This window comes from Marmota marmota, unplaced genomic scaffold, assembly GCF_001458135.2.
Source record: "Marmota marmota marmota unplaced genomic scaffold, marMar, whole genome shotgun sequence".
Classification (NCBI taxonomy): Eukaryota; Metazoa; Chordata; class Mammalia; order Rodentia; family Sciuridae; genus Marmota; species Marmota marmota.
This window is the reverse complement of record NW_025999842.1, coordinates 57596782-57618307: the sequence shown is the minus strand read 5'-3', so window position 1 is coordinate 57618307 and position 21526 is coordinate 57596782. Positions and strand designations below refer to the sequence as shown.

Sequence of the window (21526 nt, the reverse complement as noted above, 5' to 3'; positions counted from 1 at the left end):
TCACACTTAGTATTCATATGTAAAAGTATGGTGTTTTTCACCATATTAAAATTTTTAATAATCTTTGAATAAACAAAACACAAAGATTTTCCCTAATTCCTATTTAAAAAAAATTCTTATAAGGTAATAATTTATATGTAGTGAAACTCATCCTTTGTGGGTAGTCTTAAAAGCTTATACAGTGTATAAATACCAACACAGCTATAATACAGGATATTCCCATCATCCCCTAAGTTTCTCGTGCTCCTTTGTAGTAAATCTCCTTCCCTATTCTCTGACTGCTCACTGATCTGATTCTAATCCTTATAGTATTGCCTTTTTCAGAACATTACATAAATGCAATCATATAATAGGTAGCTTATTGTGTTTGGCTTTTGAGATTTAGTCCACATTGTTGCATACATCTGTTCACTACCTTTAACTGTTTAGTACTTGAGTGCAAGGATATGCTACAATTTTTTGACTCATTAAAACTGATGACATCCGGATTACTTCTAGATTTTGATAATTACAGATAAAGTTCTTATAAACATTTACATATAGGTCTTTTTGTGAAAATACATTTGAATTACCCTTGGGCAGATAATTAGAAGTGAGAATGCTAGGCCTATATGCTAAGTATATGTTTAATTTTTTATGAAAGTACCAAACTTTTCCCCTTTTTTTATAAGCAGTATATGGGAAACGCAGCTGTTCAGCATCCTTGTCAGTAATTCTATGAGTCTGTAAAACTTTAGCTTTAGATTCCAGTAGGTGTGTTGGGAATCTTGTTTTGTTTTTGTTTTTTCAGAATGAAGATTTCTGCATGTTTCTGTGTGCTTATGTGACCCCCTACTCATTCTTCAAATTATTTGTAGAAATACTCAAGATAACTCATATTTTGCCAGTGGATACATACAACTCTGTACAAGTATGCACACTGTTATATTAAAGTGTAACTCAGGACTGAAAAATGGTAAGGACTATAAATATGAAGAAATTATTGAGATTGGCTAAAGGAAGTAAAATACCACTTATTTTATCAGTGCACATTCATTTAGTGTGAATTGACTGAGGAAAAAAAAATTCCATGGCGACAGATTTGCATGAAAAATTAGTGCCAAAGAGCATCTTCAGTACCAGGGCAAGCTGATTTCACAAAAGATTTCTAGGAAGCATTTACAGAGTAGAGAATTCAAAAGCTACTTAGTCTTTTCCAAAGCATAGAAAAAAACTAGAAGTTTTCAAAATTTTATTTGAGAAGCATAACATTGATAACAAAAAGAAAACTGTAGACCAATTTTAGTTATAACTGCATTGCAAAATCCTCAATGATACAAGTGTAGGGAACTGAATCCATTAATAAAATTAAAACATCACAACCAAGTGGGATTTGTTGCATGGTGAAAAGCTCGTTTAACATTAGGCAATCTTTCAAAAATTCTCTATAATAACATAAAACATAAGGAGATGAATCACATTAGAGGCCAACTAGCCAGTGGCTGGTTGCCTGCTTTTGTAAAAAAGGTTTTACTGGAACACAACCATGCTAAGTTGTTTTCATATTGTCTATGGCTGTCTTAATACAATAGCAGTAGAGTCAAACAACTGTAACAAATCGTAGTCCACAGTTTAAAATATTGTAACTGATCCTTTTTGAAAAATTTACTGACTCCTGCATTAGATCATTGTCACAGATGAAGATGTAACAAAACATAAGGAATCATTTGGAATTTTCTCAGTTTAGAGAACAGGATTGTTCTTTTTGGAATGGTCTATTACCTACAAGTCTAATCAATAAAAAAAAAAAAAAAGTGAAAAATGTTTTTCCTTTCTGTTCCATTATACATTATCTAAAAGGTCAAGTGAAATAAGACCTTCATTTTTTTTCATAATTAAATTGTGTAAAACCCACTTACAATGTGATAAAATTTTGCTGTCTGTATAAAGTTAAAAAATGATCTCTATAAAGATACACAAAAAACTAAACCTAATATTTACTTATCTGAATTTTGGTAGGACTTAGGAATATGGGGCATGGTGTGGGTAGAAGAAAGTTTCTTTGTACTTTTCACATACCCTGTAATTACTGAACCATGTATTACTTATCTACCACCCCCCCCAAACTCCTGCATAATTCAAACATGTATACAAAAAATAATAATTATTAATAATAATATTCTTTATTGTCTGGAAACATTTTATAAATTATCAATGCATTGCTTTTCCTACGCAGGAATAGAATTTGATTAAAATGTAGGAGATAAGCTGGTGTGGTGGTGTACATCTGTAATCCCAGTGGCTCAGGAAGATTGCAAGTTCAAAGCCAAACCTCAGCAACTTAGCAAGGTCCTAAGCAAATAAGTGAGACCCTCTCTCAAAATATAAACAATGAAACAAAACAAAAAGGGTTGATGTTGTGGCTCAGTGGTTAAGTACCCTGGATTTAATCCCTGGTACCAAAAAAAAAAAAAAAAAAGGTGTAGGAGATACTTAAGTCATTATGTGCAGGTGTGAATAGATATTATAGCAATTTGGCCTTAATCTCTCATTGTGCCCAAGTTTATGATTTTTATACTTGATTTTTAAGGATTTTGGACTTCATAAAAAAATTAAAACTGTACCATTTCTTCCTAGAAATTTTGAATAATGTTCTGAAAAATATTATCTCACTAAATAATTTCACTTAACTATATAAATACATACCATTATCTTCTTCAATTCCAACAGGGCCCGCTTGAGGAGTCTCTCCATTCTTTAAACAATTATGGATATACGTTGCCTTCCACCTTGCATATTTTCTGTGTTTCACATTCTAAAAGAGAGTATTTTTATACTAATATTAGATAATGGAAAAAAGTAAAAATATTAAGCATTTAAGATAGCCTATATTTCTGAGATAAAACCTATTTTTATGTCGCACAGCTCTGAAGTGTCTGGTGATCACCCCAGTTGCTGATTCTATTAACCGTCTAGGGCTTGACAGACTCCATGTAAAGCTATCTTCATCAAAGAACATGCCCAGTTCTTCTATACAGTGTCACATTTCAGAAAAAGTCTGCAGGGAAAATATGAGAGTTTTCTTCTAGCAAAATTTGCAACTCTTATGCACAACAGAGAAAGACACTAAATGGAATTTTAAGATTAAACGTAAAATAGAATAACAACAAATTAAATTATTTTCACTAAAGATCTATGCAAATCTATGAAAACTAAGATGACACAGTTGTTAAAACATACATTAGACTGATAGCCAAGTAAACTTAACTTTTAACCTGTCATATGCTACCTAGTACCTCTGAATCTCATTAACTCAATTCTAAGGGGAAAATAATGCCTCATTGTGGTATTGTGAGGGGAACTGAAAATATCACTTAAGAACTTGCTAGCTGCCTCTTTCCTAAATTCCACACATTAATTCCTATCTTCTTTCAAGTCTGATTGTATTTTGTTTCACTTTACCAACAATCTTACCAAAAGAAGCATCCACATTTAAAGTCTTTGCTTTTTTACCTTTCTGTTTACTCAGTGGGAAGGGGTTTGCTTGCTTTCTTTTCTGTTTAGTTCATGTTTCCTTGTCAGAGAATTTCAATGTGATGGTGCATTTTAATGACAGGGAGTCCACGTGTGAGCAGCCTGTATGTCACTAAACTGCTCTTGCTAACGTCACCAACGACCTACTTCACATTGGCAAATCTAACATTTTCCAGGTTATCACCTAACCAAACCTATCAGCAGAATACTAGAATCTGGAACATTCCAATTGTTGAAAAACTCTATTTTTGATTTTTTGACACTATCTCTCCTAGGTTTTCTTTCTACTGTCTGTGTCTACTTAATGCTCTATCTAAACACCAAATAATCTGAAGTACCCTGTTGAAGCAGAGATTGCAAACTAGTGGTTCAGTCAATGCTGATTCTCACAGAATTTAAAGTATGAATTGCTTTCCATATACTAGGAAAATTATGGAAATCCACATTTCTCTTTTTTTAAAAATGGGAGTTCTAAAAACACTGAGCCTGCCTTACTTGGTAATAATTACCTGAACTGAACTGTAAGTACAGTTCTCTTCAGTTGATGTATGCTCATTTATACTCATTCACTCTGGTTCTCTCCCCTGTTCCTCACCCCCTCCTTCCCTTAGTTCCTTGTTGCTTATCTTCAGCTGCCACCTATTATTTCATACTGGGCTGCCTTTATTCATTACCTATCAGGTTTCTACAAGGTAAGAAAAAGGTACCCTCATATAGTCTATTTTCTTATCTCTCCACAATCATTCCCATGGCTTTAAGTACTACGGACATCTTTATCACTCTTAAATGTCTGTACTTAGCCTGAATTTGCTTCTGGCATATATCCAACTATGTAACATCTCCAATTGCATGTTCATATACAACTAAATTTAATTTGTCTAAACTTTTCTCTTGATTCTCTCCCAAACTCTCCTACTTGCAGGGAACTTCATTCTCTTAAGTGAGAAATATGTGAGTTATTCTTACCACGTTCATACCCCACCCACCTAATCCTATTTCCCCAGTTCCCTCATTTAATCCACTAGGGATTCAACCACGTTCATACCCCACCCACCTAATCCTATTTCCCCAGTTCCCTCATTTAATCCACTAGGGATTCAGTTGTTTTTGCTTTTGGAACATACCCTGAATTGCTCTTGTTCCCACTTTCTCTGCATTATTCCCCTAATCTGTCTCCTTACTTTCGCCCCACTCCTGCCCCCCATCTTCCTCACTCAGTACTCAGGCTGTGTCTTTATAAAATATAAATCCCTGCCTATCAATCTTCAATGGCTTTCCAATGTTCTTAAGATAGAAAACAAACTTGTAACCTGGGCTACAGGAGTCTATTCTACATAGTTCTTAACTGTCCAGTCTACTCTAATGTGTATCCCATTCATTCAGTATCACCAGCCAGGAGGATACATTTTCTATCTGTGTACATGCCAAGGTCCACACCACCTCTTCTCCACCTGATTTCCTTTTTTTTTTTCACATGTCAATTCACCATCACTCCTAGTCAACTCACCCCTTATATATAAGATCAAATGTTACTTCTCAAAAATATTTCCCTGACCATCCCAACCTAAAAATACTCAGTAATTCTATATCTTTTCTATGACAATATTTATTACAATTCATAATTATATACTTAAGTATAAGTTTATAGAGTATTCTCCCCACAAACACACACTTAACATATTTTAGAAAACAAACTAAAAAAATGCATAGTTCACGTCTATTATTTATTCCAAGCACTTGACCTTGGTTTCAGCACATAGTAACTGTTAAACAAATATACACATTTCCAACATATAATAGTTTGATTTTGATGGAAGTTATTCTGTTCACTAAACATATTTATTACTTCTGTGTTAATGTAATAGATTATAATTTTTGTAGTACGTAATGGAATATTGGGATTAGAAAGTTCAATTAAGATTATTGATTTAAGTGTATGAATTGCCAAGATCATTGTAATGTCATGTGTAGCTAATAAAAAAACAAATAAAATTTTTTAAAAAAGATTATTATACAGTTAGATAGAATAATTTGAAATTTCTAGTGTTTGACTGTTTTTGACCTACAGAATAGTATTATATGGTTCACGTTTTTCTTCCATTTCATTCTTTGGGAGTAAAGAGTAGGTACACTGAAGCACTGGACTTTTTTATTCTTTAATTTTTCAAAATCCTGAACAACTGAATTCAAGTTCCACAAATGTTACATTATTTCAAATTTAAGATACTCCAGGTTTAGTTGTTCACTTGAATTCATTATTTGCAAACTGATTATTTTCCTTCTTTTGAAAGAAAAAATAAGATAGGCATAGTTCACTTTAAAATTTTTGTAGGCTCAATACATATTTGCTATTCTTAAGACCTTCAATTAGCAATATGGGAAATATAAAATAAATCAATATGTTATTTCTGTTTGTAGGGAGTTACCTTTTTTTGGATGCAGAATTAAAACATCAAAGATTACTATATGGTATAATTAAGTAGGAAATATTAAATTTGTTTCTTGCAGTAAATGCATGTAAGAGTTGAGTAAAATATAAAAAAAAACTGGATATAAGTGATAAAGAAAACAATATTTTAGTTTGGCTTTCCAGGGTAAGCACGATGGGACAAAGTAGAAAGTAGTCAGACTTCTCTGGGGAGAAGGAAAACCATGGGCAATGTCAGAAATCTGACAGAAATAAAGGAAATACTTCATTTGAAAATAAATCAATTTGCCATGGGTAGAAGATACATATTCAGGGCTGGTGGGATAAGTAAGATAAGTCTAAAACAAGACAAAGTCTTGAATTAATACCTTGATAGTACTTTACAGGTTATAAAGCATTTCTGTACATTTTATTCTTATTTGATCCTCATAATAACTTTGACATATAGGCCAATCATGTTTTAGTTCCATTAAGGCTTTGAGGCATTATAGGATTAGCTTAATATAAAGACACTTTGGCACCCAAGGCCCTCCACATTGTTGACACCGCTTCAGTCTTGGTTCCTGCTATTTCCATTAATTTCAGAAGGGATTGTTTATCATATGCCATCTTTTCCCACATTACCTTCCCTTATCTAACATGATTTCCTTTTCAACCTACAGTCTCTTTCTCAAGTTTCAACCCAAATATTCATTCCCAATCAGCTTCCTGCTTTCCAGTAAGACAACATTTGTCATTTATTAAATCAGGTACTATGCTAAGTGTTGAGGATTACCAGGATCAATGAGTCAGGCATAACCATTAGAGTCCAATATGAAAGCCAGGAACTAACTGCCACGCCTAAATGTGATACCCATCTTATCTAAAGTTTGTTTTAGTCAGTCTTCCATTGCTATAACAAAATAACTAAGGTAATTAACTTATAAACAGAAAACTTTATTTTACTCCTTGGAGGCTCTACTCCATGACTGGTTCACCTGCTTGCTCTGGGCCTGCCTATGGTGAGACAGCACATAAGGGTAGGAGTACACAGTAAAGCAAAACTATTTGCCTCATGGCTAGGCAGTGTGGGGTAAGGAGGGACCAGGGATTCCACAATTCCCTTCAAGGGCAGGGTTCCAATTATATAAGTAACTCAAAAAGGCCCCACCTCCTAAGGGCTCTACTACCATCCTGAGGATCAAGCAATTAACACATGGACTTTTGGAGGTCTCTTATCCAAAACACAGCAGTCCCATAATAGTTCTTCATCTTTTATCTCTTAAGGTTTTAAAAATCTCATCACTGTAGAGACAAGGAAATGCCATTAAAAAGTCAAATGATTTGCCCAAGGTTACAATAATTTAGTAGTCAAGCCAGACAATTCAGGACTTCCTTTGTAAGCTATGCACTTAGCAATTCAGATGGACATACATGAAATAAGGGAAAATGGGCTTTAACAGGTGTTTCAGCCAGCTTTTTTTTATTTTTTATTTTTTTTTTTTTTTTTTTACTGCCCAGACCAAAAGACCTGACAAGAATAATTAGAAGAGCTAAAGTTTATTTTGGGGCTCATGGTTTCAGAGGTCTCAGTCCATAAAAGGTTGGTTCCAATCCTTGGGTCTCCAGTGAGGCAGAACATCATGACAGAAAAATGTGGTGGAAGAAAGTGACTCAAGGACATATCACTGAGAAGTGGGGGAGGAGGGATAAGAGAAAGGGAGAAAGAGAAAGCACATGTAAAAGTGGTGTGCCAGGGACCAAAGGCACACCCCTAATGACCTACCTCCTCTAGCCACACTTTATCTGCTTTCAGTTATCACTCAGTTAATATCTATCAGGGGATTAATTTGCTGATCCTGTTAAGGCTCTCATAACTCAATCATTTCACTTCTAAATCTTCTTGCATTGTCTCACACATGAACTTTTCGGGGACATCTCATATCTAAACTAACAAGTCAAGTACTTTCTATGTTAAAGTAGGATATATCTTGAAAGATAAAAAGAGCTCCACTTTAAAAGTATATGAGTACATTGTTTTGGATAAGAGTGGTCCTAAAAATAAGACAAATCTTTCCCAATCTTGAATGCTTTCATTCTTTCTGAAGATCTAAGAGGGAAAGTTGTATAATAATGACTTTATAAAGTTATCTTTTCATCTTAAGAGTATATGAAGTTTAATAAAACATTAATAAGCTAGAAAGTGTTCATTTTAGTAAGCATAATTTAAAAAGTGTCCCCAAAGCAGATAAAGCAATAATTTTATATTATAGTTTACAAAATACCTTCAGTTGGACAAACAGGGGTGAATAATATTTAGCAGCAATTTCTGACAGTAGTAACTTCAAATTAATATACTCTAAAATACTGCTTTCTTTAAAAAACAGAATGCTGGTATTGCAGAATATTTTATGAGAACATTTTTAAGATGTCAATATTCTTGAAATCTGTTAACTCCTTTTAGTTGATTTTGGGAAACAGAAGTTGTAAAAAAACCCTTTGCGTTTGTCCCTGGCCTCTAAGTTTCTGTTTTTTAACTGGATAATGAGAACCACTGACAAATATAAATTTAAGCTACTAAAGTCAGTAGCAATATACAAAGTTTTCATTTAATCCTAATTCATCTGGTTGGACTTGATATTCCTAAGAATGACTGGTAGGAAAACACTAGCCATAGACGAGATCAGATGTTTTAAAACTCAGTACATTTAAGAATGACATGAGGATAAAATTAAGGCACATACATGTATGTACACACATTCACACACACACACTCTCTCCCACACACTCTCTCCAAAAAATTCTGACCCAATCTATAAAAAAATCTAAGATAAAATACTCTTCAGTAGTATACCAATGAACCATCTTAAAAGAGAATGTTTTGTAAGAGCTACCTCCAATTCTCCTTTTTTGATTTTCTCTTGAATCCATCCTAGTCAAGTTTTTATCCCTACCACTCAATGCAAGTGCTTTTGTCAAGGTGAGATTTCTTCTCTACTGCTAAATCCAATGCTTAATGTTATGTTCCTCAGTCCTATCAATATGAAAAGCTGATCACTTTTACCTTGAACCTGGGGTTTCCTGGTTATCAAGGTCTTCTGGTTTTTCTTTTACCTTGTTAGAGTTCCTTCTGTCCTTTGTAAGGACCAAAGGCTGGGAGTGCCAGACTTCATTTCTTAGATTCTTAATCTTCTCCTCCTATACTTTATCTTAATGTTCTCATTCAACTTTATGGATTTAAATACCATCTCACATGTCAACTCCCAAATTTATGTCTTCTGTTCATACCTCTCTTCTGAACCTTAAATCTTATTATATCCAACTTGACATATTACTTCTACATTGGATAGCCTTCTTAAAGTTTCAAGCCAACTACTGATCTTCTGCCCCTAAATCTGCTACTCCACATGTTATAAATGACAACTCCATTCTTATTAGCAGTTCAACATAAACCCTGAGTCACTTTACCACTCAAATCTCTTCTGTCATCTCTATATTTGAAATAATCCTAAATTCAACTCCTTCTTGACATGACCTCTACTGTAAATTCTAGTCTGAGCAATCATTATCTCTTACTTGAATTATTTAATAATGTACTAACAGGCTTCTTTTTTTCCCCACCCTTGTCCACTATAGTGAAAGGAAAAATAGATTTTTAAAAAAATTTTCAGTACTGGGGATTGAACTCAGGGTCTCATGCATACTAGGCAAGTGCTCTACCACTGAGCTACATCTCCAGCCCTTGATTTGGTTTGAATTCCCCCTCCCCCTCCTCATCTCCTGCCACTCTTCTTCTCCTTACTCTGGATTCAGCAACACTGTCCTCCTTGCTATTTCTTGAATAAGAACAGGCACCCTATATTGTCTTGAAAACTTTGCACATTCTCTTGCCTCTTCTGTGAGTACCTGTACCATTTATTCCCTCACTTCTTTCAAGGCATTGTTAAAATGTTGCCTTCTCAGTGAGGCCTTCCTCAGTCAACTTACTTAAAAATTAATTGATCTTTTTATTCCTACCTTGAATTCCTTGATGACACTTACCATATGAAACAGTATACATTTTAATTATTTATTTATTATTATTATTATTTATTCATCGTCTCTCATAGGACTGTGATTCCCATAGGGCAGGCATTTTGCCAATTTCTATATTGCTAGTGCCTAGAACAGTGCTTGGTGCATTGAGCTTAACAAATATTTGGTGAATGAATAAGTGGATAGGTAGGTTTTAAGTGTCCATATTTTTACTTAGTACACCAAATGATTCTGAAGCTGTTTGGAAACCATACTATGAAAATCACTGAAACGAAACATAACTCTTTTTGCTAATTAATAAACAGGCATATCAAACTTGAGTTCATAGTTTTTAGACTTTTGCTCATAGGGAAGATAATACATGTATATTCTTAAGTCCCTAAATTCTCCCAAGTATATCATACAAACAGATGGTCTATATAGCAATACTAGGATGTAATACAATGAGAAATGCTTGAAAAACAAGCATTAAACAAACATTACCATAATGAGTAATAACTCAATATACGAAGTATTTATAGTTACAAATTACATGTACTTCCTGAGATTCATTAATTTTTATAGTCTGATACTTTTCAAAGCACACAGAATTTCATAAAACAAGTTTTAAAAAAGGAGAACAAAACTGCACCCCAAAAAACACATTTAAAATTGAATTCAAATACTTAAATTTAATTAGTCTTTTTATATTTGAATGCACATTCCAACTAGCCAAAAGATTTAGCTATTTAATCCTTAGTTTTCATTAAACTTATAAAAAAGTTTCAACAATAGTACAAGATATTCCACATAACTTTTAATTAGATTCTCCAACTGTTTACGTCTGTCAATCTATTTATGTAGATGAAACCATAAAATACAAATGTGTATATACATTTTTTTTCCTGTACCATTGAAGAGTTAAGTTGAAGACACTGTATCCCCTTATCCTTTCACTGTACATTACTAAGCTCCAGGACAATCTAATACACAATGGTTATGAAAAAACTAATGTCTGATACAACAGTTATAATAAATTCTGTCAAATGTCCCGAAAATGTTGTCTGTTATTATTAGCAGTTCAACACAAACCCTGAGTCATTTTACCACTCAAATCTCTTCTGTCATCTCTATATTTGAAATAATCCTAAATTCAACTCCTCCTTGACATGACCTCTACTGTAAACCTCTATGTGGGTTCTGTCCCACGTCTAGATCTAAGGAGCATGCATTATTTAGTTGTCATATTCATTTAGACTTCAATCTGGACTACCATTTGTTAGTTTTTCTTGACCTTGACATTAACCTAGTTGTATAATGTCTGCTGACTTGGATTTGTCTGATATTTCTTCATGATTATATTCTCATTGTGCATTTTGGTCCATTACCATGAAAGTGATGTTTTTCCTTTTCAGTTGATTTTATAAGGCACATGATGTGGTTTGTCCAATACTGGTGGTGGCAGGTTTGATGACCTGGTTAGAGATGTATATGACAAAAATTTTCCTCTTTGATAAGCAACTTGAAGGAAATATTCATTAGATTCTATGGTAAAGACCCTTGTTTTTGTTCTATCATTTATTCATTGCATTGTATTTGTTAGTATGAAACCACAGACTCTTACTTAATGGGTTATTATTCATTACTATCATTCTTCATGCTAAATTGTTCATGACATGGACAGTGGGAACTCATTCGAGTAGTTGCTGGACCCCTGATTATGACCATACTTGCTTACTTTCTGGCACAAGAAAGTTCAGTTATCTAGTGCTTCCTCTGACCCAACTAGAGATTTAGTCATTTGTATAGGACTCTTATTTCCTGTTATAGAAGAACGGTATTTAAAGCCATATTCATGTACTAGGGGTAATCATTGCTACTGCTGCAACAATGCTTCTAGGTCTTTTCAGTATAGAGATTAAAAAAAAAAAAAAACTTCTATACAGACTTATTTTCTAATATATTCAAAAGCATGATTTAATATAATTCTTCCAATTCTAACCAAATGCCACAACATAATTTAGTCATCTCCCATTCTTGTCTGAAAATGAGAAACCTGTCTCCTTCAATATATTCATTTATTCAGTCCTTGAGTACAGAGTAAGTAGGTTTAGAATTCCTTACCTTATCAAGATAAACCAAATTTATGGAGAGTTCTGTTAACTTTATGTGCAGTAAAACTGATGTCTTGATATGTATAAATCTTAAAGTGTATGAGTTGATGTTTTGTGCCTGTGTAAACCATACTGCTATCAATATACAACACTTCTAGTTCCCCAGAAAGTTCCTTTCCAGAATTTCAATTTCCTTTAAATTTCAAGTTCCTTTCCTTTCCTTTCAATTTCCTTTGCTGCAAAAAAACCTAAAACTATTTTCTATTATTATTTTTTTTAGTTACAATTTGTAATAGTACTTGATAAGAAGGGAATCACAGAAAATGTATTGACTATTCTTTTACTCAGTATGTCTGCAAGATTCATCCATGTAGACTATACTAGTAGTCAGTTCCTTTTTGTGTCTAAGTAATAGCACAATTTGTTTATCAATTCCCCTGTTGGTAGACATCTGGGTTGTTTCCAGCTTTTGGCTATTATGAATAAATTTCCTATGAGCACTCCTGAACAAGTCTTTTTCTGGACATATGTTTTCATTTCTCTTGGATAAATACCAGAAAAGGAATTGCTGGGTAAAAGGGTGGGAGTATGTTTAACTTTACAAAAATCTGCCAAATCTTTTCCCAAAGTAGTTATAACATCTAATATTTCCACCAAGCAATGTATGAAAGCTCTTATTTTTCCACATTCTGGAAAACATCTGATGTGGCTGGTTGGTATTTATTCATTTTAGTTAATATTACTAATTTTTAAATATATTTAGTCTATCAATGACTGAGGAGCATGTTAAAATCTCCACATAAGCTTATGAATTTTTCTATTTTACTTGTCAATTTTTATTTCATAGAATTTGAAGCTCTCGTTATTAGGTGCATAGGCATTTGTAACTATAATGTTTTCTTATGAACTAGCCCTTTTATTATTGTGAAATATGCCATTTCATTTCCAGTAACATCTTAAAATTTACTTTACCTAATATTGTCACTTATGATTTTGTTTACTTAGTATCTGTATTTGATGTCTTTCCCATGTTCTCATTTTCAAAATGCTTGTCTCTGTACTTGTTTCTTGTAAACAGCATATAGTTAAGGCTTGCTGCTTTCAACCAGACTGAAATTTTTTACTTTTATAATGAAGTGTTAGTTCATTTGCACTTATAGCACATATTAACATAGTTGTATTTAGGCCTAAAATTTGCTAGTTGTTTTGTATTGATTCCATTTGTTTTTGTTTCCCTTTCTTTCCCTTCTTCTGGGTTTAACAATTTTATATTTATACACACACACAGACATGCACACACATACAAATAAACATATATAAAATGTAGAGTTATAAAATTTTTACATAGTTATATATCTTTTAAAGAAATAAAGAAAGTATATAGTTTTTTACATTTCCACACATCACCACGCCTAGTATTCATTCCTTCCTGTAAACTGAAGTTTTCATTTGGTATAATTTTCCTTCTGCCTGAAAAACTTGTAGCTGTTGTTTACATCTTTAGTACTAATCTGTTATCAATAAATCAATCTATTTACTTTAATCTTCATTTTTTGAAGTATATCACTGCTATAGATAGAATCTTGAGTTTATAGGCCTTTATTTTTTCTGTCACCACTTTAAAAAGTTCATTATTATCTTCTGCTCTCTACTTTTTTCAAGACTTTCCTTGGTTTGACTAGGATGCTCACAGGTGTAAATTTTTTCTTTAAAAAGTAATTAATTAATTAATTATCTTTCCCCTCTGTTTCTTTAAACTCCTCTCTGCTTTTTTAAATCCCTCTGCTTTTATTGGTATAGGTGTGATTTTCTTTATGTTTATCTTATCTAGTATGTACTGAACTTTTGGAGACTGTAACTGATTTTCCATACAACCAGGAAAATCTATGGTCTTTATTAAAGTATCTTTTCCTTTTCATTTTCCTTATACTCACCTTTTGTGGAACTCCAAATGTGCATTTTAGATTTCCAAATATAGTGGCAATGATACATAATGCTTAGGTATTTCTGCATAAGTTCATTTAAATATAAATACATAAGATTGATTAGGTAGTTTCTGTTGAAATTTTCATCTATTTGTTGATATCTCTAAATACATTTTACAAGAACATTATTAAACAGGGTTATTATTCTTTATTATATTAATTATTCCTTATTATATAGTAAAAGTATGGTTCAGACTCAGGTTACAAGCCAAAATAATTTTAGATTCTGGAACATTTCAGAATATCATATTAGCATAGTCAAATGGTAAAGTCTATGCAGTTATTCCAAAATGCCAAAATCTTGGAAATCTAAAAAACTTCAGGTCCTAAGCATTTTAAATAATGGATACTTAACCTGTAACACAGAGACTGTATTTAAAAAACTCACAGCAAATTAGGCTCATATTTTCTGTCTTTCTAAATTTTAATTTTTCTAATAATCCATTTATTCTTTACATTTTATAAAAACAATCACTCTGAAAAGGATTGGGAATTAAAAAGTAAAAATTTTAAAAAGTCTTATTTGTATATTTTATCATAGAGTGTTTGAGGAACATTATTCTGGACTATAGTACCTGGGACATGGTACTCATATTTTTATGACCCTCCATTTTCTCAGTATAATTCAGAGATGTGAAAGGTGGAACATGATGCATGTGAAATGTGTAAGTACAGTGCCAGGCAAATGGCAGGTGCTGCACATGGTTCCTTCCTTTCATTTCATTAGTCAACCAAGTAGCATCATAGTTATTTTACTTCTCTACATTAGAATATAAGCTCTGTGAAGGTATGAAAATATATTTCATTAACCTGATCCTCCCAAATTAATAGAAACAATAAATAAGGACAATATTATCTTTTACCTGCAATTTCATATTTTTTTCTAAATTAGCAGTATGAAACTTTAACCGAAGATTATGATAGTAAAAAGGTAAAATGTTATCCATTCCTCAAATATTATTGGTAGTGAAATAAATCTAAAATACAATAAAAGGAAGCCCATGAATAATACTGGATGCAGATTACACAAAATACCATTATAGAAGAAAAATAATTGTATTTTGAAGATCCCTTGCTCTAAGATATAAAATGTTTTTAAAAAAGTAATATATACTCTGGTGTTTCTATTCCTCAAACTGGGACACTGACTCAAAGAGAGCCACAGGAATACTAAAGGTTTATATAGCAGAAATTTAATTAAAATGCTGAAAAGAAATGATATAAGGCACAGATAAAAGTTAAATGTATATATTTAAAACAGAGATAAGAGAGTTGAGAAAGAAATAGGGGCAGATCAATTATACTTTAAAAACTAACAACAAATGAGTTGAAGACTAAGGAAAATATACGCTTATTTAGTTTTGTATGAGTAATAATATGAAGAGGAAAAAAAATACCAGGAACGGACCAAGAAAAATTTGGTGAGTAAATGAGATTTATTACTTTTGAGGAGAATTAGGAAAGAAATTCTGTGTACAAAAGTCTAAATATTTCGATCTACAGATAGAAAAATAAAAGGCTGACTATAGCAATGTTTGAAACATCAAGTAATCAGTCACTTCTTTTATCTGATATTTTACTCAGTGTATAAATTTATACTTAACGTTTAAGAAGGAGAAGAAGAAAATGAGACATTCTGAATTATAATATTAAAAAACAGTCAGTATAGTTACAATGTAATTATAAGTAACTCTAAATAAAGGGTAAAGAATTGAGAAAATGGACAAATTCATACACAGGCTAGAATAAGATTTGAAGAGAAGGTAAAACGTAGGCAAAGCAGGCTAAAAATGCATTTTCCAAATGAAAACTGACAGGATGGTGAGCAGACAAGTCCGACAAACAAAAATTAGGACAGGTAAGTAGTATAAGTCAGGTACAGAAAACTATGATAGAAAGCCTGGAAATCTAGCAGGAGAGCCTAGACTTGCAGTGCCAGGAAACAAAAGTCCCTGAACGTTCTTTAATAAAACAATGACAGAAGAGAATGGACTGTGGAGAAACAGAGCTCAAAATAGGAAGATAAATAAATTAGGTAAATTACACTATTTCAGCTTGTGATCTAGTGACTTTTATGCAAAGTGCTGAAATTTCAATTAAAAACCTAACTGGAAGACTCACAAACATTATGCTACAAATATCCTACAAAAGGCTTCAGGTGTTCAGGTTGCTTCTTCTATGCTTATTACCTCCTATTATTTTTATATTTTGTGTTATATTGGTATTTTGAACCTCCTAGTATTGTTGCTATGAGACCTGACATCCCCCTTCTTCCCAGAACTTTCTTCCTTGCTGCCATATTTTTCAGTGGTTCCACTTATCACTAATCAATTTTTTATACCCTCCCCCACCTCCTAGCTCCTAATTAAAAACTTTCAGTTTCTCTCTGCCTTTTCATTTTTTGGTCTGCTTTTTCATCTTCTTTATTCTCCTTTTCCCATTACTTCTCATGTGCCTGCATATATAATCACAGCCTGGTACAGTTGAAATGACTGCAGTGATTGTCTTATCTAAGCTTTCTGCTTTATAGGAGAGTAATTAAATCCAGGGAGGTAACATGACTTCTTGTTCTGGAGTTCAGTGAAGCCTGGCTCTGACAACCAGAGTCTCTTTTCTTTTTAGCATAATTTTTAGGGCCAATAAGAGACAACTGGAAGACTGAACCCAGGGCCTATTGTTAACTAGGCAAGTGCTCTCCCACAGAGTCACAGCCCCAACCCTGGAAATATAATTTAAAAATACAATAACAAAAACAATTATAATGCTCCTCTCCCCATTTTCTGATGCTATTTTAGTGTTTCTCAAACAGCATATTTTAAGGAGCAAGGGAAGGAACAATTTTGAAGAGAGTTTCAACTGTGCTGAAAATCTATGGAATATGATGCAGTTCAGTACCACCACTGCTTTTCCTTTATAAATCAATATACTAGTTATAGAGTCCTGAAGTACATCTAAAGATTATATATTTAAAATAAAATCTGCCTACCTGAAATCCTCAAACTCATTCTTTTCCCACTTTTCTGTTTCCTGTCTTTGCCTCTGTTAGTTTTTTCAAAGTACAGGATGAAACTAAAGTGGAAGTGGAAAGGAGGGAATGAGTTAAAACTGCTAAATGCTTTAAATAACCAGTTTATACAACTAAGCTTTTTATTAGTTTTTGAAATAAGAAATTTTACAATAGTTTGTGTCTTAGTGTCTTATTTTAGGTACCTTATACTTATATCACCAGTATATATAAGTCTTACATTTACACAAAGGAACTATGAGAAAGGGCTGATGCCACCGATTACTCAGTTTATCCATATTTGTAGGATAAAAAAATCACAGCTAGAGTGTATTTCTCCCTATTCTACTCAAACAGAGCATCATTTAAAATTAGTGGCATTTTAGGCCATTATTTTTTTTTAAAGTTAATCTCAGTAATCATTATGAAAACTCCATTTCTAGAAATGAAAAACAATGGAACAACAACAACAACAAAATGGAATAAAATTAAGAGAAAGCAAATTTGAAACAAGGATGATCAAACTGATTGGTTTCAGGATTATGCTGATGGCATATGGCCAGTCTTACTGGCACCCTTTCCTTGTAGGTTGACTTCATACATTTAGTTAATCTTCATTCATAGTAGAAAATCCTTAGTCATGTAAAGATAAGATCACTATAGCATAATGGTTATGAAAACAGCTACATAATTACCTGTTAACTGTGTACTCACATATTTTCTAACCTAAAAATGTGGAATTTACACGAAGGCCTAAGAATAAACCTCAGACAATCAGGTGACAATAGGGGCTTCCCTTTCAACTTTGGCCTTAAATTGTTTAATTTTCTTTCTTTCTCTCTCTCCCTCTCTCTGTTTCTTTCTTTCTTTCTTTTTTTTTTTTTTTCCTGTACCATTCCAGACCCCTCCAGGTATCTAGAGTCCCTTATTCAACAATAAAGATGCTATTTCTTATTTTGTTTTAGTGCAAGTGCAGGGCACATGAGGTGCTTAGGTAGCTGAATGGGTAGTGAGCTACCTAAGTGGGAAGAGTGTCAACATTTGGGGAAAATGTTTTATGCAACCTTATTGGTAACCTCAGTATCTGTGCAAATTCTGCCTCACCATCCTGAACTTCTTGGGAAGCCTTCTCAGTGGCCTCATTTGAAGTCTTTGCCTTAGTTACAATATTCAAACAACTAAGGAAACTGTCATCAAGGGTACATGAAATTAGAAGTTTCTTCTGAAATGCAGAAAAATCATAGGCTTTATGTGTGTGAAAGTGTTTAGGTATCCTTTAAATGAGAAGAACCTATTACTTGAGATTTCTAGAAATTTTGTTCTCTTTATCTTGTTTTTTCATATTATCTGAACATTTCTAGTATTTATAACTTTACTTTCTCCTCTTGTATTTTAAATACAGATGTTTACCAAGATATCTAGTTGAACATGTTCTCCTCTCTTTTAAAATAATCCAACCTGACTTTCATAACTTGAACTGTTCCCTCTACTTTGCCATTTCTTGCCTATTTATTTCCAAGAGTAATTTCTTTTTGATGTCATCTATGCTTCAAATTTTGAAATCTAAGTCTGAACATATTATTTTCTCCAATCAAAACAATCCAATGTGTATGACTCTCTACTTTGTACTTAAGGTGTACAGAATTCATCAAATCATTCTTCCTTTGCCAAATGGCTTGCAGTTCTCTCCTTCTACAGATTCCTATCATATAAACACCCCCAAAGTACAGTTCTTTACTACAACACTACACTAATCAAAGATTGCAGGCCTTCTATTATCAGTCTAATCTGGCTTATAACTTACTTTTCTCACTATTCTCCTTCACTATCCTGGTTTTCTTGAAAACCATAAAGGCAGTTAAGTAGGATGTACCTATAAGGCCTTCAGAATACAAAAAGGTAGTACTTGGTTATTTCAATGACTAATGAATGCTACTGGCATTGTGTGGGAAAGGGCCAGGAATGCTTGATGTTCTTGAATAGAAAGGACAGGAAAAACCCAGTCAAATAATTGGTTGTTATTTGTCACAACTCTGAAATGTCCTATACAACTTTTAAGCTGGCAAAGTCCCTACTTCTAATCATTTAAGCTATAGCATAACTACATTTTATGTACAAATAAAAAGAACTTCTGCAGTTTTCATATACAATCTTTTTTTTAAAAAAAGCATACATCTCACAGATAGACAGTACTTTTTGCTTGGAACTTTACTAAGAGCTGCAAATTATTTTTAAAAAATCCTATCATGGAACACGATGCTCTTTGTAGTATTTAAACCACCATATATCATGACTACATCAGTCGAGTATGTAGCTCTCTTTATCTCTTTTCAGATAAATATCTTTCCTTTCACAAAACAAAATTTTCATGCCAATTGTAAAGCCTGTTACAGTGAAAACAAAACTGAATTCAAAGCAATGACTTTTGTCACGTAGCCTCTATGTGGGCATGTATAAAATAATTATGTACTATGCTTATCTTAGAATCATTATGAGAAACAAATTAATAAAATGGATATAAAGTAGCTTTTAAAAAATCAAGTTCCATATGTACATGAGCAATAATACTTCTGACTAGAAATGAAATGGAAAAAAAGTCCTAAAGACTTGCCTCTGGTAATTTTATCAGATAATAGCGTAGAAATTTAATACTATACAGGATTAATAACATATGAACACTTAATAAAATCAAATTCTAAACTTGTAGCTGGCTAATAAAGCTGCTATACGTACTGTGAAGAGTAAAATACATGCTGGATTTAAAGAACTTAGTACAAAAAATAAAATATACTATTAAAAATAATTTACCCATTTCTTTTCATTTTTAAACAGTGGCTAATAAAAATTTTTTAAATTATGCTTTGTTTCCATTATACTTCTGAAGGATACATTGCTTTAAATAAATCATAAAATAATAAAATTGATAAATGGCAACATTACTCATCTTCAACTAATAAGACAAAGAATATACACTCACTTCATCAGTGAGTTCTCCAAATACGGTTATGACATCTATTAAAAGGCTTGCAGTATAGAAGGACTTGATCATGTTTCTAGAAGAAAAAAGAGAGTCTAGTTTAAATGAAAAAAATTACAATGTAAGATTAGCCGCCTAGCTTGAAGAACAAAAATTGCAAGGTTTATAAAACCACTTTGAAACTAATGTTTAAATAAAATCAGATTTCAAGAACACAATGGAACTCCTATACTAATGTTATTAGAAGAGAGTACCAACACTTACAAAAATGCTAAAACAAGGCTTTATAGTATAGTTTTGATTTTATAAAACGTAATTAGAGTACTACCTGAATCCATACCGTATCATAATGCACTTCTGTACATTTAATTATTAAATTATAATAATGACAAATCATTTGAATTGGGAGGAACACTTCAAAAAATCAACATTATCAGGTTAGGCTGTGATTTTGGTGAAAACATACTCTTAGATTTTCCAAAATGTTAAGAATGGCTAATGGCTAATTAGAGTAAATTTACCTGGGGGGAAAAAACAAAAAACAGCAAAGCATGCCCTTTTTCAGCCATTTCTCTAAAAAGAAAGCCCCATATTTATGACCCCAAGTCATCCTGAAGGTCTATAATTTAAAACAAAACAAACAAAAAAAACCTAAATCATTAAAGTTTCAAATGAAAACAAGATAATTCATATCAGGCAATAAATAAACTTATAAAGTAAATTTTAGTTTCTTCTTTCTTTACTTACTTGTGAAATCGCCCAGCACGATCTTCATTGTCTGCATACAAAAACATTTTCAAAGCATAATTCTCCAAATGAGCACAACCAACTATTTCTTGAGTAATAGCTTCATTATCACCCAACTGTTTCTTAAGCTAAAACAAAATCAGATACATAGCTCATAGTTCTGAATTTTTAAGTCTCTGCTTAAGTGCACACGAAACTAATAATCATTTAAAGTAAATTATTTTATATTCATTTCAATAAAATGTATCAATGAAATCTTACAGAAAGTGGTTGTCTCTTAGTCCAATGTATTTAAAACAAAATCCAATTTTTACACAACTATGAAGAAATATACTTATGATAACATAATAATATAATTTAGTTCTAAAGACAAAAAATAACCAAGAACAATCAGATAATATATGCAAGTATTCTTATGAAGCATCAGAAAAATATTTCAACAATATTATCCCATATACTATAAGTTACCCTAAAAGTGAAATTAGAAAATTATTCCCCAAAAATATATAATTAAAAATCTTAATTTAGTCTCATTTAAATTTCTTCTATCAAATATAAAAAAGACTCAAAGAATCATTATGTCTAATTTTTTTGCACAATGTGTAAAAAAATCTAACTCTAAATAAGATGACCAACTTAGAATTAGATTATGGAAATTTTAAAAATTTAGACAATAGAAAATAAGCCACAGCTATCAGTGTAATAGCCTAGGAGAAGATGCATCGATATGGACTAGCCCTTAACTTTGTTAAAAGCAAACGCCAG

The 21526-nt window shown here is 32.3% G+C and overlaps 1 protein-coding gene across 2 annotated transcripts in view; it reads right to left on the bottom strand.

The window, feature by feature from the left end:
- Window positions 1–21526, bottom strand: part of Vta1 (vesicle trafficking 1) — a 67807-nt gene that overhangs the window by 25896 nt on the left and 20385 nt on the right. For both annotated transcript variants that reach the window (XM_015501809.2, XM_015501800.2), the window contains exons 3-5: window positions 20762–20889; window positions 20015–20090; window positions 2686–2794 (exon numbers count right to left, since the gene is read on the bottom strand). In XM_015501809.2, coding sequence (XP_015357295.1) covers window positions 2686–2794; window positions 20015–20090; window positions 20762–20889 — 313 coding nt within the window. The remainder of the gene's footprint in view (window positions 1–2685; window positions 2795–20014; window positions 20091–20761; window positions 20890–21526) is intronic.